General features: G+C 49.8%; 2 protein-coding genes across 3 annotated transcripts in view; one reads left to right on the forward strand and one right to left on the reverse strand.

The window, feature by feature from the left end:
* The first annotated feature begins 5,990 nt into the window (after window positions 1-5,990).
* LOC138728331 (corticoliberin-like) lies at window positions 5,991-7,827 on the forward strand. Its single transcript, XM_069871625.1, has 2 exons — window positions 5,991-6,038; window positions 6,848-7,827. The coding sequence occupies exon 2, from the start codon at window positions 6,872-6,874 to the stop codon at window positions 7,262-7,264; it is 393 nt and encodes a 130-aa protein (XP_069727726.1). The 5' UTR covers window positions 5,991-6,038; window positions 6,848-6,871; the 3' UTR covers window positions 7,265-7,827.
* A 2,344-nt stretch (window positions 7,828-10,171) lies between these two features.
* Window positions 10,172-27,342, reverse strand: part of DNAJC5 (DnaJ heat shock protein family (Hsp40) member C5) — a 30,479-nt gene continuing 13,308 nt past the window's right edge. For both annotated transcript variants that reach the window (XM_069871617.1, XM_069871618.1), the window contains exons 2-6: window positions 26,918-26,983; window positions 22,324-22,458; window positions 19,866-20,079; window positions 17,789-17,960; window positions 10,172-17,122 (exon numbers count right to left, since the gene is read on the reverse strand). In XM_069871617.1, coding sequence (XP_069727718.1) covers window positions 17,019-17,122; window positions 17,789-17,960; window positions 19,866-20,079; window positions 22,324-22,430 — 597 coding nt within the window. In that variant the 5' untranslated portion in view covers window positions 22,431-22,458; window positions 26,918-26,983 and the 3' untranslated portion in view covers window positions 10,172-17,018. The remainder of the gene's footprint in view (window positions 17,123-17,788; window positions 17,961-19,865; window positions 20,080-22,323; window positions 22,459-26,917; window positions 26,984-27,342) is intronic.

The following is a 27,342-nucleotide window of genomic DNA, read 5'->3' on the forward strand; positions in this document are numbered from 1 at the left end:
GCAATGAACAAACAGGAAGCCAGCAGAAAGCGTGGCAACTCGCTGTAGCCCAGTTCAAATCAGCCGAGTGACAAGAAAGGCCATAAAAGCCAGCGTGGGGGTGGCAGGGTGGAGGAGAGCAGACGAGATGGGACGAGCAGCCAGTGTGGGGGATGCAGCCTCCGCCTCACCTCCCCGGGGACAACGCGTGGTCTCAGGTAAGGCAGGCGCTGCCCTGCACATTTCATTTTCTCCTTCCTGCAGAAGAGATTTCTAATTATTCTTGGAAGTCCTCGCCATGTTTCTGCTCAGCTTCTTCTTATAGAATCATAGAATAACCAGGTTGGAAGAGACCACCGGATCATCGAGTCCAACCGTTCCTATCAAACACGTTCCTATCAAATCTTGTGATGGGGGAGGTCAGGACCAGTCTGCCACTACTTCATTGCTCTGTCCCAACCTTCCTAAAACTCAAACTTGCTCAGATAAACTCATTCTATTTGGCTTTTTCTGGTCTTTGCAAGCCCATAAGGCAAAGCTTAAAAGCCCAAAAAACCCAATCATGGATTTCCAACAGAGGCATTCGATGAGAAAAAGCTGTGCTGTGGCTCCACAGTCCCTTAGTTCCTGCCTGAAAGGTTTTTCTTTCCTTTGCTCCTGGGCAAATCCAGAGTTTCTCAATTGAAATAGATTGTCTTGGCTGCATGTGGGGTACCTGGAGGTGCATCAGGCTCAGTCTGTTCCGTATGTATAGGATCATGTCAGAACCCAAAAGAAGCAAGGAGTCAAGAGAGTGGCTGAAAACAGATCAGAGAATCTTCTGTGCCTTTTCCTGAGAGCTTCCTAGGCCCTCTCACATCTTGTATGGAGCTTGTCGGCGCTGAACTTGAAAAATCGTTCCCTTTGACTTTGTAGTTCACTCAATTAATGAGCTTTTAACAGTCATTTTTCCACACTTATGGCAAATCGCTCTGGCAAAAGGCTGCCAGAAACAGCACCAGAGATCCCTTTCCCCAGAGAAGCGATTTTCAGCACCCCATAGGATTAGGAAGCTGAATCAAGAAGCTCCACTGTTACCTGCAGAGATGGGAGGAAGGTTTCTGTGTTCCTAACTTTCAAAATCTGGGGCAGTCCCTGTAGAAATGCCCTTTGCTGGTCCTGCTGCTCGCATGGGTGCTGCGGTCTGTGCCCCTGGGAGCGGTGCTGCGGAGGGAGGAGATGTGCTCGTCCCTGCCTCAGATATCACAGCAAGGGAAATGCATTAGACATGAAGATAATTGGAAGATAATGAGGTGCTAGAAGATTTCCTGGGGTGCCAGCAGACTCTCCATTAATGGTGTTTCTAGGAACAGGCAGCTCTCAAATGCTGTTATGGCAGAGTTAACCTGCAGCCCATGCCAAGCCCAGCCCTTTTGGTCCCCTGCACCCTTCAGTGTGGTTCTGCGCACTCCCAGCCAGGGACACTAAAGCTTAGAGCCCTGGTGTCCCTGTTTAACAGCAGCACTGGGTGATTTCAGCCCCTCCAGGGCTGATAGAGCCTGGAGCTCTGTCACATAAGAACTTCTGCACAAGAGGAGCAGCGCTGCTCCACATGGTCCCTCTCGGACAGTCCCCTGCATGTCAAAACGCAGCCGATGCCCGTTGCAGCAGGCACACAGCCTTCCCGCTGTGTACAGCCCCTGCCCTGTGCCACCCAGGAGGCTGCAGCACACCCAAGCATGCACCTCCTTTCTTTTAAAGACAAAACCCACCCACCCAGGAAAGAATCAGGGCCAGGATTTCAAAGCATCTGCACTCACGTGGTTACCCTCAAGGTAAAGGGTGAAGTTTTCCTCTACCAGGGAAGACAGGATCACACAAAGCCCAGGCTGTTCAGGAGCATGGGCAAAGCCCAGCTGCTGCGGGACTCGCAGCCCCTGCCACTATTTAGTGCCTGTGCCCATCTCCACTTCTCCTTCCTGAGCTTCCTAAGCCTGTATGGCTCAGCTAGAGATGGTTTGCACTGACCTCTCTCTCTCTCAGAAAAGTCTTGTACCCATAGCACAAGCCCTCCTCCTGCCAGCACTTTGCAGGTGCAAAACCTTTGGGGCCACAACCAGTTCCTTACAGGAGCAATGCCCTTTGACTGGTCCAGTTTGAATCAGGAGGTGACCACATGCCACAGCAGCGTGGCTTGGCTCAAAGCCCTCACAGAGCATGCAGGGCCAGGTGGCTGGAGCTGTTGGGAAGATTGGAGAAGTCCAACAGGCAGCACCACCTTGAAACCAGAGTCCCAGCACCACCTGATCACACAAAAACATCCACCACCTGGTCTTAAAACCAAGTAAACAGCCATTCGTCCAGCCTACGGCTGCACATCTGGGGACACATCCCTCCTCCTGTGGCTCTCAGCACCTGCTTCTGGACACCAAGCCCAGAAACGGTTGAGAGAGCTGCCATGAGCCACCCTGGCAATGTGCAATGATGGAAACAAAGGGGAAAACACGGGGGGTGAGCTGCCAGCCCAGCACAGAATGTGTGCAGGTAGAGGTTCATCCCCACCAGACACCCCTTTCCCTCTGCACCGGCATCAGTCCCTTGCAGCAAGGTGTCCCCAAGAGAAAACAGCCTCTCACCAGTACCTCCTCGGGAAAGAGCTGTTCCATGCAGAGCCAGAGGTCAAGGTGAAGTGCTGCTCTGGGAAGGTAGAGCCAAGAGGCCACTCCTCTGCTTTCTCTTCCAAATTCCTCAAAGGCTGGAGCGTCTGGGCAGGCACTAGACATCCAGTGCACGATGAGGGGCGGCGGTGCGGTGGTTGCCCAAGTGAGGAGCACCTCGTGGACTGTCTAACCTGAGAATGGTGAAACATAAAGGTCTATCTCAGGTTCGTCAGCCCATGAGATGCCTTCTCCAGAGCGAGATGGGCAACACCAGCTGCTCCCTCCCCCCAGCACGTGGAAGACGCGCAGCAGGGAGCAGAGGGGCCCCGGAGCTTTGTCTGCACCCACTCAGCGACACACAGGTGTGAAGCCCTGCACGGCTGCTTGCCATGATGGGAGAGGATGGAGGATGGTGCCAGCCCCGAAGGAACAAAGGGAGGGAAGTGGCTGGCAAGTCCCACCTGGTTCTTAGGAGAAGCTGCTGGAAGCTCAGCCGCACTTTAGCGCCAAAGCTGTCACGGTTGGCGAAGCAGCGGCTGCCACGTGCGATTTGCTGTTCACGAGACAGAAGGCTCCGGCACTTAAAGTGCCTAATTAGGAGCCTCTCTGATTCCCACCAGCTGCGAGGCCATCGGATCTGTGCCTCTGCAAGCCAGTGAGCGCAGCCAAGGGGTGAGTTTGGCATCCCTGAAAGCATCATTAACACGTCGCTCCTCACACTCCTGAGCAGAGGAATAGACAGTGACATCCCGAAAAGTGACAATAATGAATCCCCAGGCAGCACACAGGGCCCTTCAGCATTGAATGCATCAGTAATTTAAGAAGGGAATAGAAAATACATATATATATATTATTTTCCACGTTGAGCTTCCTAAATAAAGCACAAGTACAAGACGCACTTGTTGGGTTCACTTTCTTTCCTACAATTAAATGACTAATCCTAAAGCACACAAACCAAAAGAAAAATGTTTTTGAAGCATTACCAGCCATGATGCTGGCCATGGGGGTAAAAGACGAACTGAGCTGCAACTCCCAGTGTCTGCTCCTGGCTCTGAGTGTTTCAATGCAGCCCAGAGCCCCTGCCTTGCTTATCTTTAGCCTTAGGTGGCCCCCAAAGCCCCTGGGACAACACTCCAGGCATCAGGAGCACAGCCCGTGGCCTTCCCAAGTGCTGCTTCTGTAGAGAAGCTCTAGGAGATGGAACAGAAGAGTTTTGTAGAGAGAGCCCGGCTTCACACTTAGAGGAGCAGCCAAAATTGTCAGCACTGGGACACTCAGCCCCAGCCACTGCTGACGACGGGCAAAGCAGCCTCAAAACATGAGCTGCCCCTGCAACAAGAGCTCCCTGGCTGTTAGTGCCTGGCTCTGCCGTGCATCTCCTGTGGCTCTGAGTCACCTGGGGTCACCTGTCCTCATGCTTGGTCTGCGTGAGGATGAGCCCCAGACTCACTTGCATGTGTTGCACCAACGCTACCCATGGCAGAGAGCGGCTGGGCAGCAGTAACACCCACCATGCTCCAACCTGACTTCAAGGAGACTTAAAACCACATCCAGAGCCCCCATGAGCAACCGGACAGCACAGGGAAAACAGCTCAGTTCCCTCGGCTCCAGTCACTGGTGGAGCCTTTTCTTCTCCTCCTGGGGTTTGGGGTGGATCACGTTTGCCCTCAGCACCCACCAGGACCAGGAGCTGCCCTGGGAGCTGCAGGCAGCACAGTGGCAGCTCCAGAGCAGGGGTTCCTGCAGCATGGCGAGGACAGGCTCAGCCGTGGCACCGGGGGTCAGGCTTTGGGGGACGGAGGGAAAAGCAGGCTCAGGTGGAGCACTGGAAATTACAGGAGCCCTCAATGATTCAGGAAATAAAAGGACTTACACAATACAGCGCACACAAAGCAAACAGGAGGCAGATGCTCCTGACTCAAGCCTGCCTGATGGCCACTTTCCTTCTGCTAGGAGTTATTTTGCAGTTAAAGGGTTGAGGAAGGGGGGAGCACCCCACTCTCCACCCCCATAAATTCTCTTGGCCCTTTACAGTGACCCTGTAGAAAGCAACAGAGCCCTTGTTTTCTGTGTGGCTCCTGACTTGGAGGAGGATGTGGGGGTTCTTGCCATTCATTCAAGTTCTATTTCATGCAGGTTGTTTTGGTTTGGGTTTTTTTTTTCCTGTTCTCTTTAAATGTTTATTCCTCGTGAGAGAATTTTAATTTTAGAGACAGCAGCGCTTTTGCAAGATGAAGTGATTGCTGAACTCCAAGTGCCCAATGATGGAAGCTCCAGCAGGGAGGGAGGAAAAGGCAAATGAATCACATGTACTAATCCCTCAGACCCCGATTTGCACCCAGAGGTGCTGCGCCATCAGGCTAGGGAAAGAACCTGCCCTTTGAACTCCACCAAAGGGAGAAAGTTGTGCTCCAGAAGCACATTTATACTTCTGAAGTGAAGTCTTCATCTGCACGGTACCAGGAGATGAATCACTCAGAAAAGCCAGGAAGGGTGCCGGATATGCCTTCACCAGACAACATCAAAAGGAGCCACTGGTGCTGGAGAGGAAAACCTGCCCTGTGAAATGAAGCGGTAGCTCAGGGTGCACCGCACGCAGCCGTGTGCACCCCTTTTCCATGGGAACACACTGCCCTGTGGGGACCGAGGGTGGGTTTGTGTTCAAGCGCCTGGAAACACATCCTGGTACAACGCAGGAGCAGGGCCCTCAGCCAGCTGGGCTTGCTGCATCCCTTCTCACTCCCCTTCACCCACTGCACCCCCATCTATCCCCAGATTCCTCTGTCCCAAGGATGCTTCTTGTCCCTCTGGCTCTTCCCTCTTGATCCCGTGCCCTCAATTCCCAGCGTCCACCCAGACTTTCCCCCACCTGATGCCCCAGACTTTCACTCTCTCCTCCCCAGTGTCCCCCAGACTCTCTCCTCCACAATCCTGTGTCCCCCCGACTCTCCCCTCTCCATCTTTTAGTTTAGTGTTTGATAGGAACGGTTGGACTCGATGATCCGGTGGGTCTCTTCCAACCTGGTTATTCCATGATTCTATGATCTCCAATTTTACCCCCCAACTCTCCACCCAACAACACCCGCGATTCTCCACCCCACGATCCCTCGTGTCCGTCTTGTCCCCAAGAGCCTCTACCCCACGATCCCCCTTGTCCCCCCAGAATCTTCCCTTCCATCCCGCTCGTCCCCATCCCCCTCACCCCCCGCTGTCCCCCCAGACTCACACCTCCTCGACCCCCCCCCGTGCCCCCCCCGCCCCGTTTCCCGCGGGGCCGGCCGGTTCAGCACCGCGGACAGTTCCCGCCGCGGGTCCCCGGGGGGGGGCGCCCCGGCCGTAGCGCGGTCACGTGATCCCGCGCCCCTATAAAGCGCGGCGGCCGCGGCAGCGCGGGGCGAGGAGCGGGAGGAGCGGCGAGCGGTGAGGGGGGTCCCGGGGAAAGGGGGACAGGGGAAGAGGGGAGTCCTGGGGGAAATAGGGGTCCCAGGGAGGGGATGGGGAAAGGGGGTCGTCCCGGGGAAGGGGTCAAGGAAAGGGGAGGTCCTGGAGTGGGAGACAGGGAAAGAGGGGGATCCCGAGGAGGGGACGGGGAAAGGGGGGGTCCCGGGGGGAGGGAGGGTCTCGGGGAGGAGAGGGGACGGGAGAAGGAGGGGGTCCCGGGGAGGAGGACAGTGGAAGGGGGGTCCCGAGAAGGGGACAGGGAAAGAGGGGGGGTCCCGGGGAAGGAGGAGTCCCGGGGAGTGGACAGGGAAAGGGGGGAGTCCCGGGGAAGAGGGACAGGAGAAGAAGAGATCCCCCCAGTCCCCAGGGACAGGGGAAGGAGGCGATCCCCTGTCCCAAAGAGTGTCACGATCCCGGGATAGGGAGGGGAAGGGGGTCCCATCCCCAGGAACAGAGGAGGTGGGGGGGGTCCCATCCCCAGGAACAGAGGAGGTGGGGGGGGTCCCATCCCCAGGAACAGAGGAGGTGGGGGGTCCCATCTCCAGGAACAGAGGAGGCGGGGGGTCCCACCCCAAGGTGGGTCCCATCCCAGGCACTAGAGAGTTGGGGGGTCCCTTCTGTGGGGTGGGATTCTCATCCTAGGGGCTTCCTACCCTTAGAGGGGTCCCCCCTCCTGGGGGCTCTGTCCCCGCGGAGGGGTCTCGGCCCTGGGGCGGGGGGCTCATGGCTGTGCAGCCCCTGACTGCAGAGGGGGGGGCTGGGTGGGGGGTGGGTCGGGGCTCTTGCAGGCACCCGGCCCCGGAGCGGCTGCGATGCGGGTCAGGATGATTTCAGCTGCCTCGGTCCTCGTCCTGCTCTTCCTGCCCTCGGAGACCTGCTCGCCCCTGCAGTGGCCGCAGGCCCCGTCCCGCAGGATGACCTTGGCCCCCCAACCCACCTGGGAGCCCTGGCCGGGAGCCCCGCGACCCCCGGTTGCCACCGCCAGCCCCCTGCCCCAAAGACTGTGCCAAGGCGGCGGGGCAGAGCCCCCCGCGGGCCCCCGCGCCCAACGGGCCCTGCAAGCCGGCAAGAGGCGAGATGGCAAACCCAACTCGCTGGATCTCACCTTCCACCTCCTGCGCGAGTTCCTGGAGATGTCCCGGGAGGAGAGACTGGCCCAGAAGGCGCTCAGCAATAAGCTCTTGCTGCAGAGTATAGGAAAATGAGGGAGGGTCCTGGCGGGGAATGAAGGAAACCGACCCCATAGCGAGTGGCCGAGGCGGAGCGGAGAAGAGGAGGGGGGATGCTGCTGCACAGAGGGAGGCTGGAGCTGTGCCCAGGAGACCCCTCCTTGCCCGGTGGGGTCCCCATCGCTGCGTCCCGCGTGTTTCTCTCGCTGTTGTGCATTAAATTCACCCTCGCACCTGCTCTGCTGCTGTGCTCTTGTGCTTCCCCCACCTCAGCCCTACGTGAGGCTTGCTCTGCTCCCCCACACCCCAGGGGGGTCGTATCCCTGATTCTGAGCCCTCTGGATCCATCTGCTTCACAGCCACATGGGTTGGGAATACCTCGACATAATGGTGTTGCAGCAACCGTGGGTACCGAGCATCCTCTCCCCTCCTAGAGCTGTTCAGTCCCTTCCACGCCCATGGATCCAGCTGGGTCTCCCCTGAAACACCAGAGCAATCCCAGATGCATCTCTGGGTGAAAGGTGCCTGCATAAAGTGCTCCGAGTGGCGTAGCTTGCGCCTCTCCTGCCCGAGGAACATGAGCACAGGACATGCCCGTGAAAACCGCACAATAAGGAGTGAGGCTGCACAAACAGCCATGGCATCAGGATGGAGCAGCACATGCTCCAGAGGGGCTTATGGTCAGTCCTGCAAGAGGGTCTTGAAATGGTTGGGGTGTGGCACTGGTGATTGTCCCACCACAGCCCATCAGCAGCCAGGGAGGGATCAGCACCACCCATGGGGGGTCGCCATGAGCCCATCACCATCACCGGTGAGTGACCAGCATCACCCACAAACCCATGATCATCATCACCCATGAGCTGATTGCCACGATTTGTGAGTCCATCATCAGCCCATCACCTGTGAGTGACCAGAATCACCCATGTAGACAGACACTGGCATCCCACAGGGACCTGAAGGGCTTTCATCCTCCTCATCCTCCTTCCAGGGCTGCGCTAGCAGTAGCTCTGGTGCTGGCAACCAAAAATATCCAGGAGATCAGCCTTAGGGCTCTCAAAACAAGCTTGATCTTCTCTGAAGCCGGTGCTTACGTGGGACAAAGATCTCGCACTGCCGGTGCACTGTGGTTGCTTTGTGGGCTGGGTTTTTTTCCTGTAAAGTTACGTTTTCTCCTATCATGAAAAAAAGGTAAGGAATACATAAAAGCAGTGATTACCACGAGGAAAGGGAGGAACGGTTCGTTAAACTGGAGGCAATCGCACCCAGCCTAGAGGCAGCCGGAGCAGCTCAGAAGCACTTGGAACCCTCACTGGAAAGATGGGGCTTTGCTGGTGCAGGAGTGGGGTCTGGGATCAGTTGAACCCCCTGGGCACAGCAGGAGGAGGGGGAGGACTCCTGCTGCTTGCAGGGTGGAGGGTGCTGGACAAGTGCTGGGGACACGAGTGGGGACAGGCAGACTGGGGACCTGCCCAGGGGGCCTGTGGAGAGGTGTCTGGGATGCTGCACTGGGGGGGGACAAGGGCTTGGCAGGTGCTGGTGGCTCCGACCCCATGAGGGATCCAGCACTGCCTGTGCCTGTGTCACTGTGCCCGTGTCACCAGAACAGCTCCATGTCCTCCACCCTCACAGCCCTCCCAGGACAGCCACGGCTTTTACGGAGGGGGTTTATTGAGGAGCAGGCTGGGAGCTGCACCCTGAGACCCAGCTGGGGCTTTCCTCCTCCAGTATTCCCTGCGCACGGCTCCGACAGCCGCTGCTTCCCAGCCTTGCAGCAAGTTTGCATCTTTTAGTGCCACAGCTGGCAGTTTGGGACAAGGTTGAGTGAACCCCGAGCTTGGTGGCTCTTGAAGGAAAAGTCTCCAAGAGCAAATGGCATTTAAGAGAACAGCCAGCCCAGCCTGGTCCCTGACACCCCAAGGACGACACAGACAGAAGGTGCCCCGTGATGGGACACCTTCTCCCAGTAGAAGGCATCCCAATTCCTACTCAGATCAGATGTTTCCAATCTCGGGCTCCCAGCGGGAGTGATTTGCTTGCTGCACCCTGTTTCTGCCCTCCCAGCCGCAAACAACCCTCACCAGTGCACGGTGCTTCAGGAGTCCTTCGTTGGTACCACAGCCCAAAGCCACCGCTGTGTCCTGTTGCGGTAGTTGCGGGCACGGCTCGGCTTCAGCTGCCCCTTGGAAACCATCTCGCAAGGGACAGGGTTGGAGCAGGACCCTGGGGCTCCCCTAAGGCTGCACCCACGAGTCCCCCCAGGGAGCACACGCTGAGTTGGAACAACAGGGTTTTGTACTTACCTCCTTCCAGCCGATATCCATCAAATGGGAATCAGAGTCTTCACAAGGACTGGTCCCAGGGCAGCCTTTCATCCACCGCAGACCCAGGTGCCAGATGAAGGTTTTACGCTGCCTCACGTCCCACCTTGGCTGCAAAGCAAATCCCACAGCAGCCTTAGGCACCCACCTCACTCCTCTTGGCTTCTGCCTCTCCATCAGCAACACCAGGAGCAAAACCGGTCTCTGATGACGCGAGGTTCCTAGGAGAGGGATATTTTTACTGCAGACAGACAAACCTCCACGGAGGCCGGAGCAGCCGGCCCCTTCCTGGGACCCTGCAATCAGTTCTGACAGCTCTAACTTGTATTTACAGCCCAAACGCCTGCCGTGGTCCGGCATCCTGGGAAAGCCTTTGACCACCAATGCTCAAAAAACACCAGGGGTACCCAGTGGGTGCAGGAGCAGAGAGAGAAGGGAGCAGTCATGGACCCTGCATCCATCGGCACACGGAGCTGAGGAGCTGTCAGTGCCCACACCCAGGGACAGCAGGAGATCGGGGACCTCACCCGCATCCCACATGGATCCTCCCAGTGCAAGCAGGACCCTGAACCCTTCCTCTTGTGATTTCCAGCAGGCAGAGAAGGAAATAACAAACCAATGCATGTTTCTTTCTGCATTGAAAACATTTATTTTACAACAGTGGTTTCAGATAACTTAGCAATCTTTATTTTAGTTTATATTCAGACATACAATACACAAATTACCATGCTAAAACATAAAAGAATTCCTTCTGCCGTAAATGCGTGTATGTACAGGAGCTCAGTAGTATCGAGTGTAACAACCCACGAAGGTCAGACAGCCACATCTACTTACAGACAGTTCCAAGTATGGTCCTTTAGTAACATAACAAAATATATATATGTCTATATTATAATTGCTTTCCAGATGCATTTATACTTCGATTGTGGTTGGTTTTGGTTTGGTTTTTTTTACACTTTTTTTTCTTTATTAAAGCTGGGCTCCCCCCCACCCCAACCCCACGCTGAAGTGCAAACGCAAACGCCTCCTCCCTGGCGTCCTTAGCTCCCTCAGCCTTCCCAACCAAACCCCGGGATGAACGACTCCGTTCAGAGCCTATCGCTCACATGCAAAATGAGCACAAACTGCCTCGACGTCTGCAAGACATCAGAGACAACAGAAACCAAATTGTTCACACCCGCTCAGCAGAGTGGGAGATGGCAGGGGACGAGCAGAAGGAAGGAAGGGCAGCGACAGGCTTGGGCGCCACGCAGCCAGGTGAGGAAAGAGCGAGCGTTCAGAACCTGGCAAACCTCAGAGCTCATCTACTGTGACGGGGACAAACAAAACTGCAAACGTGCAAGCAATAAAGAATTCCTGCCCTCCCCCAGCATTCCCCATTTCTGCCGTGAAGCAGAACCCCTAGTTTTACATCTGCCCCAGGAAGGACGGGCTCGAGGAGGGCAGGGCTGGCTGCGGGCTCTACCCAACGCGACTAGAAGCAATTTGGTGGCACTCACACGTATGCTGGCCGTGCCCTCACACAGATCAGTGCCTGACTTCAGTTTCATGACTTGTGATAACTCCACATCCTTATGGATCAAAGCCACAAGCACTGGGAATGGAGTCACTGGACCAGACCCTGCAAAGACGATGTGTTGACAAGCATCAACTCACTCAAGCAAGGAGGGGAGGCTGTGGGAGAAACAACTGTTCTTCCCTTTCCAAACAGCACAGCTCTCCCACTTGTAAAACCCATTTATTTATACAACAGGATCTTTCCACTGTTCCCTTCACTGTTATTTAACTCAACAGATCCTGTTTGGTTCTTCCCTGCAGCTGAACGGAGAAATCACGACTCTGGACAGACAAAACTCGCACCTTCCATTCATCTGGCTAAGAGAAGCACTTTGAGCCAAATCCCATGGTTTTCCCACCAAAGAACAATCAGCAGCAAGTACAAGGTTGCATGCCTGTTGTGTAAATATATACATTTGTGCATATATACATACGTACACACGCGTGAGGGTGCAACCCAAAGCCAACAGCGCAGGCTGGGACCTGCTCTGGGAGCTCACCGAGCCCCACTTGCAGAGCCCAACATGGTGAGAACCAGCACAAGCGAAAAACCCAACGTGTTCTACCACACCACTAGTGATGAGTGCGTCCACCACATTTAAACACCTCACGTACCAGCCTGCACAAGTCCAAGCCAGAGATGCTCTTCGCCCTCCTCACTATCCTGGGTTTTCCAACCTTCTTCCGAAGGGAAGCTGGAGCAGGCAGAGCCCAGCTCTGGCCGGAGGGGCCGTGGACAAGGGGTATCTCACAGAATTCAAGCAGAACATTACGTTTTTGGAAGTGTTTGCCAGGTCACAGACTGCGAGAGCACATCCACCCAGCAGGCTGCAGGGGAAAGGGAGGTGAGAAGACAACAGCACTCGGGAATGAATGGCCACTTTATATAAGAGCTTCCTCTACACATATACATATATATATACACAAACCCTCCAGAACTTCCCAGCATGTCCTTTTAACAACAAAATTAACTGTGCAGGTAACATTGGCATTTGACTTTCCAAATGGAGGTTTGTCTTCCAGATTTATGGCATTCGGCTTGTGCAAACATCAAAGGCAGACAGCTTCCCTCACATGTTTTTTTCTTGTAAATAAAGCATCTTCTTGGAAGGAAAAAGGAATTTCAGCCTTGCCGGGACCCAGCTAGCAAGTGAGCTTCCCAACGCAGCACGTGGAGCAGAGCACAGCTCTCGCAGGACCTGAACACCGACACATCACCTGCCACCCGGCCAGCTATCGGATACACTTCTTTCAAGGTATTTAAGCAGTCATTGGTGTAATGACACACTACAAACTGGATGCTCTGCAGCGTGATACAGGGAAGTGTCATCAAATGGTGAAGCATGCTATGTTTCTACCGACTGTACACTATAAACACCCATGGTGGGGGGTCACAGCTCAGTGCCTCAAGATTAACGTGCATTTAAACAGCATCCAGGATTATCGACACAAGGCAGGGGCTGCAGAAGCTTCCCCAACTACCTCAAACGAGTCTCCCATTAAACACGACTCCAACATCCAGCTGCATCAGTCAGGAAAACCCTGCAGCACCGACATTTCCTAAATCACCCAGAGATGCCAAGAACACCGAAGGGCACAGAGAAAAGCGGGTGCTGCTCTCAAAGTACAAACTCTCTACCATGACCCCCCCCAAGCACACCAGTGTCCCTACAACACAACCGCTTTGCAGATGGGACTGGAACATCATCTCCATATCAAGCTCCTGCCCTGGATATGTCTCTAGTGTTCATGAGTGACACAAAAGAACGTGAACCCACCCCCCATCCTGCTGCGGACTCGGTTTCTCTCCGTGCTCCGTCCCAGCCTCCCTCCTCAGCCAGTGTTTCTGTTCAGCCTGCAGGCTGCGCTCACCCAGACCTCAAAGAGCATCATATTTTAAGAACACGATGAGCGGTAATATCTAAAGCAGTTTAAAAATATTACAAATCTAAAAAGAAGACTTAAAAAGGTTAACATGGCTCTAAAACATCACTGAATGGAACCAGCAGAAATCTACACCCTATTGGATGCCACAAAGGCTTACGGAAACAGATTTATATACAGATAAATACCCAAGAATTTCCTACAAATGTCACTAACAAAATGAAACTGGCATTTAACGGGCGCAATGCCCCTTCCTTCACTTCAAGTGAAGCTTACAACTCGTTGTACTACAGTGCGTTGGGGATGTCCCCATCCCCAGGGAGGACGGGGCACGGCGGGTCCAGCACCACCTCCTTCTCCTGCAGGAGGGATGGTACCTGAGCGGTCTCAAAAGCGAGGCAGCAGCTTTCCCTACTCACCCTAAGCTACGAACAGCTCTACGCGCAAACACAGCTGGGGAATGAAGTCAGTGGTCCTTAACACCAGCCAGCGGACACTCTCCAGATCAGATTCTCCCCGATATCCCTCCTCGTCAGGAGAAGATGCAAGTGCGAAGAGAATCGACACTGAAGAGGCTCGATGAGCTCGGTGGAGGTGGCTGAACTACTGCAGCGGAGGTCTCAGGCAACGCGTAAAAAATGTTACAACTTTAAAATAAAAAAAAAAAAAATAACCAAAGCTCAAGTTTTAATTCTGGCAACACACACTGAACAGAGATTAACAGTGCTCGGGTTTTACATCTGGAAGGAAACATTCCACAGGTAAGCCAGGGGACGGGCTGCAGTGCCTGCAATGCTACCATAGCTCCAGCAAGGCCACTGCTGCTCCAGTGACCAAGCCCAGCACTGCCGGGCGATCCTCGGCACCGCATCACCTTTATTTCCACCTGCCAGGAGTCCACTTGGCTAGCTGAAGTGCAACTCCGGGCAGAGCTTGGGATACTCTTGTACAAGAGCAGAAAAAAAGTGGGCATTAACCTACTTCGGGTTACGCAACAGTTGCTCTGAAGAAGCACTGCTGAAATTTTGATATAGTTCAAGAACTACATTAATTCATGAGAATCTTAAATTCAGAGATTAGGGAGTAATGTAGGCAAACTTAAAACAGTTTCAAACCCCATGAATATTCACCTAAAAACACTTGTTCCCTTCATTCAGCGTAACTGGGATCTCGGAGCAGTTTCCCTCGGAGCACTAACACCTTGCTCTGGCACACGGCAGCACAGACTCACTTCCCCTTCTTGCACCGCCCACAGCTCAAGCTGAAAGAAAAGCGGTCTCCTCAAACTCAAGCCTTGCTTAGTGAGGAATTAAACAACCAAATTTATCCCGCATGTTATTTTCCAAAGCAGCGCAGAACGCAGATAACAGCATCGCCTCTAATCTACGTTTGCTCCTTCAGCAGGAGCCCGAGGAGCAGCTCTGGGCGCATCACACGCCTCCCTGGAGCCACAACCTCCCATCAGCCTTTTTAGTGCAGCAGAAGCAACTCGAGGGGTTAAGAAATAGAGTATTATTCCAAATTAACACCAACGACCAGCCCCAGCAGGGTCAGCCCAGAGGGTCAAAGCTGCTCTGCAGCTGAGCAACAATCGACACAGCTGGCTTTGTGTTACCCACCTGGAGAACCCAGGACACTGAGTATAACGACGTGCAGCACACAGGGAAAGAGCCTCTCCCTCTGTCTGCCTGGTCACTCTGACCAACTACACGCATTTACAAAGCCAAAAACCCCCTAACGTTTCATTTTTTTTAAACCAAAAAAATGACTTGTGCAGCTAAGGGAAATTTTAACCAGTGCGATTTCAGGGGACAAAGCCTGCAGGTATTCAAGCATGATCCAGCGTGCAATTCCACATCAAGAACAGGCAAAGTCTATCAAAACAGCCAATGCAATATTGGTTTTTTAAGCCTAAAACTTGCTTTTCATTCCAAAGGGTCACACAAAGACTTAACTTAAATAAGGACCTCAAGCCAAATCACACACAACTGTCCTCAAAGCCACCCAGGAGGGTTTTGCAGATAGAAAAAGTATCTTCCAGTAAACCACCAAGTTTCAGGTCTAAAAGGAGGAGGAAGGGATGACTTCATTAAGAGCAGCAAGCGCCACTGAAATCCAGCCAGTTAAATGAAAGTAACAGTTCTTTTTGAATTCCTGGGACCTGGGCTGGCATCACAACCAAGACTTGCAACAAGCTCACAGAGCAGGCAACAAACTCGTGCTTGTACAAACAGTGACAGGGAGCTCTGGTTTTGCAAACATCCCTCACTCGAAATTGAGACCGCTTTAAGAACATTTTCTCCAACCCAGCACATTTAACACGCTTTCACGTCAGATTTTGTGCTCCATCATTTTCAGCTCGCGCAAAGATAGCGTGAAAATGCATTCAGGAGAGTCTCCTTCATTTCCCGATGGTTTTCTTTACTCCATTCCACTTGGATCTTGTGAGAGCGCAGCACGACAGCCCTTCAAAGCAAACACCGGGCGGAAGGCTGGAAATAGCCTCAGCAGAACCGGGTGAGCAATGAAAAGGGGCGATGTGGAATACAAAGGACAGCAGAGGCATTGTGATAGGAAACCATAAAGATCAGAATTAAAGGGGCTGCAATCAACTGCTAAAAGTGCCAAGTGTAGGTTCCCTGGTAGCTGTTCCAGATCCTGACTCTGTAGCATCTAAAGCGAGATTATTAACAACAAAATATAGCAGCAATTCAGCAGCTGCCTCAAATGCTTCTGTAACAGTTAAATGGCAGTAAACCAGCAGTGCTCAAAAATGACTTGGTTTCAAAATAGCACAGGAAACCTTGATGGTCTCCCCACAGTTGTTCTGAGGAAAAGAGAAACACTGGTGTAAACAAGGGTAAATGCAAGACAATGTGCAAAGTATACAACAGAAACATACAGCAAGGTGGCTTGTTCTTCGAAAGCCAGGTAAGCACTCCACAAAGATGTCCATGACAAAAAATCAAAGGGCTAGTGTATTATAAAAGCTTTAAAAAAGGACAAAAAATACCTCATTTGTCTACTAAAACCACAAATTTTTAGAATGATTTTTTTAAAACAGATTATTTTTCTCCCTGAACATCTATGCCTCTGCCTACTGTCTGTCTACTTTTACCCTCTTGCTCAGTGAAAACCAACAAACCAGTTTCACTTTGATATTCTCATGCATCCAAAAAGCTGCACTATTTGGTCTTTAGCACATCAGGAAAATGACTGAACTCAAACCAGACCAGAACTGTGTTCCAAATCCCACCAAATCCATCCATTCACATGGTCCTGTGACAAACTACGCTCTGCGGTTACACGGTCATCGAGGATCGCCTTGCACGTAAAGAGCTGTTCACCAATTTTCTGCTCAAAGATTGGAAACTCTCCCTTCTTATTTTTCAAGGTAGATTTATTTAAGCTGAAAACCAGCAGTAAAGTGAGTTGCAGCTCTGTGGGACTGGCATTTTTTGGTTCTTGGCTTTGTAAACGTGCTTAGATAACAACACAGGAATAGATGGAGGAACGAAATAATTGGTTTGTTGCACTCAAATCAGAGTTGTGAACTTTGAAAGGTCTCCAACAGCTCAGCTGTATGGAAGAAAGGTGGCTTCTGTGAAACTTTTTCTTATATAATCTCATTTTCAGGCCAGTACCACTGCTTAAAATGCAGAATGTCTCCATCACACTTACATCGTGACAACTCAATACATTACACCACAGACATTTAACAGAATTCCATACATGCTATAAAAAAAAACAAAACAAAACAGGAGGGAAAAGAAAAAGAGAAAGGAAACAAATAAGACCGTAGCTAAACTGCTTTAAATACTGCATGCTACAGCACTTCACGTATCATCAAGATACGACACTGAAAGGTGACAAAAGGCTGAAGGGATTACAAAATATTTTCGGCAGGTTGGAAAGCTGCCCTCTTACTGTGGCAGAATTATTCCCCCTCCCCATTTTCTACTTCTAATGTTCATGAGTGTTGAGTTGGCCATGTATTATTTTATTTATTCTAATTACAGTGTTTTCTTAACTTAATTAAATCCGTCAGTGTGGTAGCTGGGGTGAGAGTCGGCTGTGAGCTGGGTCGTCTCTGTGGCTGATGCTGGCTGTATCACAATCGGTGCGTCTGAAGCCTCTGGAAAGTGAAGACAGAAGGTTTAGCACAGAGAGAAAAGTAAGCAGCACCCTCTGTTTTGCTAAGCGTATCTCCCTACAACACTGATAACACGATTGTACAGAGCTTGATGTTAATTTGCTGATTTCCCTCTGCACACAATACCATTTGACACCAGTCTACATGTGGAGCACTTATTATATCTCAAAGTAAGAGCACCTGATCCTCACCCACGTTCAGCAACGCCCATTAAAAACATCAGAGCATACACCAGGCTTTGCAATTTATTTAATGATCAGTTTAATTCTAAAGAAACACTGTTATATTTTCATAAACAGCATCAGACATAGCTGCTAGGGTGGCAGTCCTGCTTCCTTTACACCTCCCACAGTTAAAGCTGCCTTGACATCCCAGTCCCCTGGGGTAAGAGAGCCCCTTTCTACAACCAGGCGTGTCTGGTTGGTGCGTTACTCCAGCGATGAGGGAAGGAAACAGAGTGATGACCACCTACTCCTCTGATACCCACAAAGTGCCCTTTGGTGTTACCCTCGTGCCACAAGCATTCCCAGACCATCATCCACAAACCCAAACTCGTGCTGATCTCTGCAAAGCAGGCACCGCTTCTTAACCAGCACGCCATGCGCTCAGAGACTTGGATTCTGGAAATCACACAGCAGTTTCACCTACCCCTTTCATCTGACTGCAACTGTGCCTCCAAGTCTTCTGGAGAGACGTAGTATTCCTGCTCTTCCCCTTCGGGAGGTTTAGGTTTACACTTCCCACAGCAGCAATTACAGCAGCAGCACAGACAGCAACAGCAATAGCAGCCTGTGATGAGCCCACAGAAGACAAACAAGGCCTGCAGAGGACAGAAGGCAAAAGAATATTCATAACCAGTGCCTACCACATTGTGACCACACCGAGACTCAGGTGTGGAAACCAGAGATCAAAATACAGCAATGCAGGACAGAACTTACTCACTAGTTTCATACCTCGACACTGAGATACTTTAAATAGGTGCAAAACTGACTACAGCTCTCAGTGTTTTACTCCGAGGTGAATGCTACCAACCTGTGACACAACGACAGGATGAGGGAAAACAGTTGTAAGCTCAAAGAGGGGAGATTGAGATGAGATCTTGGGGAGAAATGTTCTCCTGTGAGGGTGGGGAGGCCCTGGCCCAGGTTGCCCAGAGCAGGGGTGGCTGCCCCATCCCTGGAGGGGTTCAAGGCCAGGTTGGATGGGGCTTGGAGCCCCTGATCCAGTGGGAGGTGTCCCTGCCCATGGCAGGGGGTGGGACTGGATGGGCTTTGAGGTGTCTTCCAACCCAACCCATCCTGTGATTCTATGAACCTGGTTTACTTGAAGAATCCCTACAATTTAGGTCCAATGGACTATTGCGCTACATCTGGAAGAAGATACAGGCCTAAGAAGAGTATCTGTACTAAAATCCAGAGGTACAACACATTAGGACAGGCTGCAACTTGCATAAATAACCCTGGAAAAGATGCACACTCGTGAGCTGATGCACAGGTCACTGTACCCACAGCAGGGGTTTGAGGTCCCCTCGGCTGCAGGCACGGCTGCAAAGCTCCCCGTACTGAAGTTGGGAGCGCTGAGGTCAGGTGAGCAAAGAAACTCGAAGCGAGCCAAATCTAACGGGTGCTCACCACAGCGACAACAGGCAAAATTAACATTTTCACATAGGTCACTGTGTAAGACTTTGAAAAAGTGATTTTAAAAATAACGAACCAGCCGGTGATGTAACTGTCCTCGCACTGCAGGGGAGCTGAGAGACAGAGACAGTGCTGACACAGGGCAGAAAAATGAACCCATGAAATGAAACACCAAGACCAGGACAAGGTTTTAATCAGCCATAAAGCACTGCAAACAGCATCATGTCACTAAATAATTAAGAGGGTGCTGTTATGGGTTCATACGTCACTTTTGCAGCCGTGCTGCCCTTTATTTACTACTTTCTGTGCAAGCAGGCAGCAATCACACCGACTCCAAAATGCAAAACCTTAGATGATTTCAGTATGAGGAATGTACAATGGGCAACATAGGCTGGGGTTTTGCACTTCTAAGTAAATGTGGTGATTTTAAAAGGTATTACCTAAAAAGACAGAAGCGTATTATGCTTAGAAATAATTTGAGTCCGGTAAAATACAGAAGTGCCTTGGTAGTGGCAGAAGATGATGCCTACACAATAATTCTCACACCTGCAACACCTTCACACAGCTTTTTTGCAAGCATTTGTGAGGGAACAGGGGTTTACAGGGTAATTTTGGTATATGAGTGATGCTCCTGCCCAAGAAACAAAGATGGGCAAGGGAGCAAATAACCTGGAGTTTCTCAAATCAGGAAATAATGAAGTGACATTTGTCAGGGAAGTCTCCGAGTGAGTTTGGAAGCAGACTGCACACCAGGATCTCCTAGATGAGCTCAAGTCCGCAGTCAGGACTCGCTCTGCAAAATAATTTAGCAGATATTGCCAAAGAGAATAATCCTCCCCAGATCCTCATATCTTTAAATCCACTAGAAGCGTTGTAGGTTCTCTAATATATGTCCTGCTTATTAGGCCTGTGTCACTGACAGGTAATAGAAAAATGCTTCTTCACAACACAGTAAGAGAAGGTTAACCACCAGGTGTCAGAAATTCAGTGCATTCCAAAAGTAAAACCACACAAAATTATCAAAATAGAGCTCTTTTAAGTGTTTTAAATGCCAATCCTGAACAACATCTCACTGCACTTTTATTTACCTTCGCCCACCAGCTGGACAGCACAAAGTACGTGTTCACATTTTCCTCACCGAACTGCTCTGCTACGTACAGACCCAGAGAGCCGTACTTATCGTAAATGTTTCGCTTTGTAGCATCTGTCAATATCGCGTGGGCATTATTGATCTCTTTAAACTTCTCTGCTGCCTCTGGGTTATCGGGGTTTTTATCTGGATGATATTTCAATGCAAGCTTCCTGCAGAAAGAAAAAAAAAATTGTTATAGATTAAAAAAAAAAACAGATCTGGGTTCCTATTCAAGTCTGTCACTTGTCTGTTATTCAAGTCCAGCTGGTTTCCTTCACCTCTGATTCAACTTCCCTGATGCTTCTTCCTCAGATGATAACAAAAGGCTAAGAGCGCCGTCTAGCTTGGCTCACAGGATTGACTCAGACTGGATTTAGCCCTCAAATCCAACAGAAGAGAAACACAATGAAGAAAAGTAGTGCTTCCTTTTACCCCTCAGCTCCAGCAATTTCCACGGGTAAATTTTGAGACCAAGCTAACAGAAAAAAAGACACAGCACAGCCTAAGACAGGGTACCAAAGGATAAATAGAAGCAAGCTGCCAGAGTTGATCTGCAGGGTTTGAACCCAAAAATAGAACAGCCAGCCACTTGTGGTTAATTCACCAATTCCTGTGTAGGAACAAAGTACTTTTAAGTTCAAGACTTGCTTGCATAGAAAACCTTCAGAGCTTCAAAATATCAGGAAATCACAGTGAACCCCCCAGTCACACAAGATCTCTTACAACTAAACAACAGTAGTTATAGTCCCTCAGCTCTCTGAACACAGCACAAAAAATCAGATGAAGCACTGATAAATGCTCATTCTGACCCAGCCCAGGTCCTCTACAGAAACCAGCAGAAATCCAAACACCTCTCTAGAAACAGAAAAAATGCTCCAGTGTTTCCCATTTGAGCCATTTGTGCTCCCAAGTAGAAAAATGGTACAGAATCGTATGCTAACAGTTCTCCTCCCATGTCCTCCCACAGGGAATTACCACAAAGTCTATATCTGAGAAGCACCCTGGAAGCCTGCAGATGCTGACACGACAACTTGGTAGAGAGGAAATATTTAGCTCAATGTAAAATAAGGATTTCTGCTTGCACACAGCGTATCACAGTGTTCAAACAACAGAGAGTGCACTTCAAATATGCAAACTGTACACGATGCTGCTCGGAGAAACAACGTCCAGGGCTGCCACTAACACCGCAGCCTCAGTGAAGACTGAAATAATGACAGTTTTAATAATTAGAGGGAAGTTATATAAACCTAGGAAGGATGTGGCTAAAATCAGGCTACAAGAGATGAATATGTTTCATTTCCTGTGTCCTACACGTACACAAGCCCCACAGGCCAGCAAGAAGATTCAAATGGAGTGAAAACAAGAAGCATCAACCCTCCTTTTGTAAAGGAGCAGCAGAGGAAACAAGATCAGGTGAGGGCTCAGGTAAGTAAGAAGCAGCCACATTTCATCCTAGGATCTCATTGCTTCATTCTTCTAAAGGAAAAACTTGTGGTTATTTAGGTAAGGTTATTTCCCAGTTGTTAAGGCTTGAGGATGACCGATTCCAACTTCTACGTAATGGTTTCAGGAAGACACAGCTCATTTTCAAGGATCTGTGGACGCAGTTTATTCATAGGCTTCACCATGTAGATGTCAGTAGTATTAAAACGTAACTTTGAAAGGGAAAAATTGTGGTAAATGTAAAAGACTACAAGAAAACGACTGTGAAACAGAGCACCTTCATGCAAAGGTTCTTGCTGACCCCTAGTGTAACATGAGATGCAGTGCTGCTCGCCAAACAGCCACAGAGTGAAAGAGTAATCGCATTTAAGCAGATTTGGGGAGAACATGGATAGGGAAGGTGTTACAAGACTCTTTGTTTGGTTTTATGTGGTCAGTGTGAAGCCTTTTCATCTAAGATATTAAATGAAATTAAAAAAATCCTCTTATAAAAATCGTAACTCTGTGGGTTTTTTAGGAAAAAGTAATTGTTGATAGTCTGTTTTCATCCTTATTTGCATCTTTAATCTGCACTTCATTGTGCCAGAATAAGAAGCGATGGACAAAAGGACAAGACCACACATCCGTGGGCTCTGTAAGCAAGGTGCAAGGCTATACAGGATGAATAATTTAACTCTGGTCACACCATTTTAAAACTGTTCAGCGATATGGATAGGCCTTTCAGAACAAAGCGGCACATTTGCAAATGTAATTTACTAGAGATGAGAATAAAAAACTTGATAGCACTTAAATTCAAAGCCTAAGCATGTTTTCACACCAATTTTTGCAAGAATCAACCTTGTTTTCACTTGGTTTTCTTACCCAAGGTTTAAATAAACCACCTGGAGCCTACACGTAAATGTGCCATCTGCCGAACCCTTAATCAAAGCTATTTGTGCTACTGACAACACGGGTAAAACCCAGACTTTTACCTGTATGACTTTTTGATGTCGTCTGAAGTGGCATTCTTGTCCAGCCCTAGCACGTGGTACAACGATTCTCCGGAGGTCGAGAGCGAGCGTTGCCTCTGATCTGCCATGGTGAGCTAACCTGGAGAGAACTAGCCCCTGCCAAAGAGAGATTGGAAGCACTTAAATGAAGGACTCAGACCTCATTAACATCAGTCTCAAAACCACAGTTGCCATGTGAAGACTCATCTTTTATAAGATTTTGATGTGCTTTGAAAAGACTCTTAAGATATGTGGGGGTTGAAAAGGTATAAACTCAGTGACTTATCAGTGAAAACAACTACTACATGTTGAGCAGGCACCCTGGAATCACCGCTACACAAACCCAGCTCTCCTTTCCAACCCCAAACCAGCAGCTGAGGTAAAGCTATAGATATGTACAGCCCTAATGCTACTTCACCTCTCTTAGTCTTAATATTAACACCATTTAACCAACGATAGGACACAAGGGAATGGCAGAAAGATGCACTGAGGAGGGTTAGGTTGGACGTTAGGAGAACATCCTTCTCCCAGAAGGTGTTGGAGCCCTGAACAGCTCCCAGGGAAGCTCTCATGGAACCAAGCCTGACAACATTCCAGAAGTGTTTGGCCAATGCCCTCAGACACACGGGGTGAATGTTGGGGGTGTCCTGAGATGGGACAGGAGTTGGGCTCGATGAGCTTTGTGGGTCCCTTCCAACTCGGGACATTCTATGATTTTATGAATTTATTTGTGATAATAAAGTAAAGTAAAAACTTAACAGACAGCTTGCTGTTACACCGTTACATGCTGTTACATTGCTTTTGTACCACTTTTGCAGCATGGAGTGATTTCATTTGTATTTTAATCGCAGACATTCTGTTACGTTAAAATAAAAGACAACTCCCACGCAACCCCAAAGCCCCAGCCTCCCATCCGATACCCATCCATGCAGATGCAGTTTGACCAGGCCTGGGAACACCTGGGGAATACCTGCCCAGGAGACAGGGGAAAATCTAGTCTCTAGTAACCACAGAATGGTTAAAGTCGGAAAAGACCTCTAAGATCATCCAGTCCAACCATCAACACAACCCCACTAAACCTGCTAAACCACATCCCAAATCACCACACCTACAAGTTTTTTTAGCCCCTCCAGGGATGGGGACTCCCCCACTGCCCTGGGCAGCCTCTGCCAGGGCTTCACCACTCCGGCAGTGATGAAATTTTTCTTGATATCCAACCTAAATCTCCCCCCGTGCAGCTTGAGGCCATTTCCTCCCATCCCATCACTTGTCACTCGGGAGAATAGCCCAGCACCCCCCTCAGCACAACCTCCTTTCCAGGAGCTGCAGAGAGCGATGAGGTCTCCCCTCAGCCTCCTCTTCTCCAGACAAAACAGCCCCAAGTCCCTCAGCCGATCCCAGAACCCCTGGGCTCCAGACCCTTCACCTTAAAATTTGAAGTCATGGGCTCAAACACGTAACCTGTCCTATAGTTAAAAATCACGCTTCTTGAAGGTGAATCAACCTCCAGATGCCAACGTGAAAGGCTGTGGAGGCTCCCTGTGTGCCACATCATGGACAGACACGGCCGTGTCCCCTGACACCCTGAGGCGATTAGCATTTGCCATTCCTTAGCTGCAGAACGGCCGCGAGGATGAGCATCGCAGAGGAGACGATTGGCTATTTTTGGATTATGCCATTACAGTTAGCCTACACCAGATTATGCAGTCTTTGAAAAAGATATTTAAAGCATCAGACTCCTCTAATTTAACCCTTTATCTTACACAACAAAGTTAACTTTAGCTTATAAAAGATGACCTGGAAGAAACCCTCTCGGATGCTGCCTGTGGCACCGCATGGTGCTTGGTCTGACCCCACGATGCTGATCTGCTCCATGAAACCCACAGCGCTCCATACCAACATGGGGGCATCGCCACACCTGCACGAGCGTGACCAGGTGGCAAGGACAGGGACAGAGACACCACCCCCTCCTCCTTGTTCATCGCAGCACCCACTGCTGACTGCTCTCCCACTTCTGACCCCCCCACCTTTAGGTCAGTCGAACACCAGGCACCACATTCTGTGTCTCTGAACTGGCAAAGTCCAATCTAATTTCCACCAAAAAGTCTTCGGCAGCTCTGTTAAGTTTAATTAAAGGCTACCTAATAAGGAAGCTATACATTATTATTAACAGTAATAAAAGGTCTGAACTCTAATGCTTTGGCTAAGAACTCAAAATGCACCTCCAGTCTGGAAGGTGAATACATAGATAGGAAGAGAAAATCTGTAATTGCCTTTTAGAATCATAGAAAGGTTTGGGTTGGAAGGGATATTTACAGGTCATCCAGTCCAACCTCCCTGCAGGAGCAGGGACACCTCCCACTGAATCCAGCTGCTCCAAGCCCCATCCAACCTGGCCTTGAACACCTCCAGGGATGGGGCAGCTGCCACTGTTCTGGGCAACCAGGGCCAGGGCCTCCCCACCCTCATTGTAAAAAAAATTTCTTATTTATATCCAGCCTAAAGCTGCCCTCCCTTAGCTTAAAACCATTACTCCTAGACTATATCCTTTAATGGACACTGCTCAACTCCCAAAAGGTTTCCATACGAGAGGAAAACGTATCGCGCCTGGTAGCACTCAAACCAATCTATTTATTTAGGCACAATCGGATTCAGTGAAATGAAAAAACATTTCAGGATGGAAACACCATGTGTAGGGACACACCAGGCACAACCCTCCGTGACAGCCTTTTCCCCTCCACAGCCACCCACCAGCCTGGCCACAGCCTCCCAGCCCCCTCCGATCCCGCAGTCCCCGTCCTGAGGTCAGAGACTGATGCTTCTGACGTCTCTCCAGTAATCTAGCTAATCGCCCAGGCCTGCTCCAACCACAGCCCTGGCTCCTCCTGCTCTCCAACCACCGTTTCCTCGCAGCCTTCCCAGGACCCTCTCCCACGGCTCCATCGCGCTGGTCACCCATCGGAAGCATCCAGCCAAGAGGAACCTGGCTGTCACCACTGCTCTCTGCCAGGGACCTGTGGGACTAATCAGAAATCAGGGGGGAAAAAGCATCCTGGCTGAGAATTAACACGTTAATTCAACTCTCCCAGATGTATCACCTCAAACTTCGCTGTGTTAAGTAAGTTCACGTTGTTTAAAAGTGTGCAAACAGGCGAAACAAGCTTCCTTTAAAATGAACCCAACCTGCCCTTGGTGCACAGATGCTGCAGAGCACAGATATTAAACACTATGTTCTGCTTAATAACATCTCCACCGTCAAATTAGGGACAATTTGTTTAATAAAAACGAATTCAATTTGATCCCAGTGATGTCTATCAGCCTGTTTGTCCAGAACAAAGGCACAGGAATAAACTCCCACACTGCTGAAACCTCTAATTGCTTCAATGAGAACAGCTGAGGGAGCCTGGAGATCAGTGTACTGAGGTGTTCACATTAATTCTTCAAATCTGGTGTGAAACGGACACGCTGGCCTTGGCAAAGGAGCGAAAGACAAGGTGGGAATGATACATAGAATCCTGGGATGGTTTAGATTGGAAGGGACCTCAAAGCTCATCCAGTCCCTTTAGCACCCAAAACCTTTGGCTTTTCAAATATGAGACAGATAATAAAGGAGCAAGTTGTTGAAGTTCAGGGCACTTTGTAAGGGAGGACATCACCCACCCTACTGGTGTTACAAGTGGCTCCAATTCACAACACTGGAAGCTGCTCTTTGCTTTGGAAAGTGTTGCATTCAGCAGCACCAAGCCATCTGCTCTGCGTTCTAACCAAGCAGGATGCCCTGAAGAGGTTTCTCCCTGAAGGAAAGGTAATCCCCGGATTAAACAGAGCAGTTTTTAACCATCTGTGCACCAGAACATACTGAGTTACTCAGCTTTTACAGGACAGGCAACTGTTTTCAGCAGCACCAGGGCAGTACAATTGGTGCCACCTTGCTGAAAGGACTTAAATTAAACCTGGCAGGTTATATGGAATCCATCCTTCCATTTTCAATACAATTGAACTTTAGAAGGGCTAAATTTCTTTTTAGCTTCCCAAAAGATTCCTATCCAGTTTCACAAAACCAGTGGTATCTTAGCTTCTGCCAGGTCGGTGGCCCTTTTATAAGTTGTATTTATCTCATTAAATTGACAAACTATTATCACAACCAAGAGAAATTAATATTTCTCTACAGCTATAGGTGTTAATCTTGAACTCAATCATTCCATCTCAATCGGTATTTACTACAAAAAGTCTAAACAAAACCACCAAGCCAGAAAACACTTTAGTAAATATTGATTTATCACAGAAACGGGATGGCACCACTGGCCTCCACACCCACACTCTGTCCATCTGTCTCCAATTCAGAGCCGTTTTCACAATCTGGTGTTTTTCTAGGGTGAAAAAGAATCACTTAAAGGAGAGAGGAGGGAAACATATCCAAGAACGTATTATCAAGAAAAATTAGGTGTTTTAAGCTTGGCTATGTGAGGTCTAGAGATTTCTGTAGGAAACTTTGAGCTTTGCCTCCTTGGCTTTTTTTTGCATTTAAATGAGTGGATTTTTTTTAGCTACAAGAAATCAAAACGGTAATACTCACCTGGTTTCTGGTTTGGATATGCTACAGTAAGCGGTCACAGCCTCCACACGCCTCAAACGGAATCTCCTAAAGAGAAAATGAAAGCAAATTAGTTGTTTATTAACTCATACGTCAAAGCCTCACTGCAAAGTTATCATCACATTATGTCATTATAACCACCCTTGGCAACACGCTAGAGGCCAGAGGGAGGTGAAATCCAGAAAGGGAACTGCCGATACTGATAGAGAATTCTTCCTCAAAGCAGGAGGGAGGCGCCCGCTGCAGCCCGGACACGATATCAGCACCCACCACCCCACGGAACACGTGGAAACGGCTGCAATTCATGAAGCTTTCACTCAAACATCATCTTGATGTCAACACAGACATTACTACCGTTCGAAATATTTTATACTACAGTGTCTCCCCAGCATAAAAAACTTATCTCT

The sequence above is a fragment of the Phaenicophaeus curvirostris genome, chromosome 18 (genome assembly GCF_032191515.1).
Source record: "Phaenicophaeus curvirostris isolate KB17595 chromosome 18, BPBGC_Pcur_1.0, whole genome shotgun sequence".
Lineage (NCBI taxonomy): Eukaryota > Metazoa > Chordata > Aves > Cuculiformes > Cuculidae > Phaenicophaeus > Phaenicophaeus curvirostris.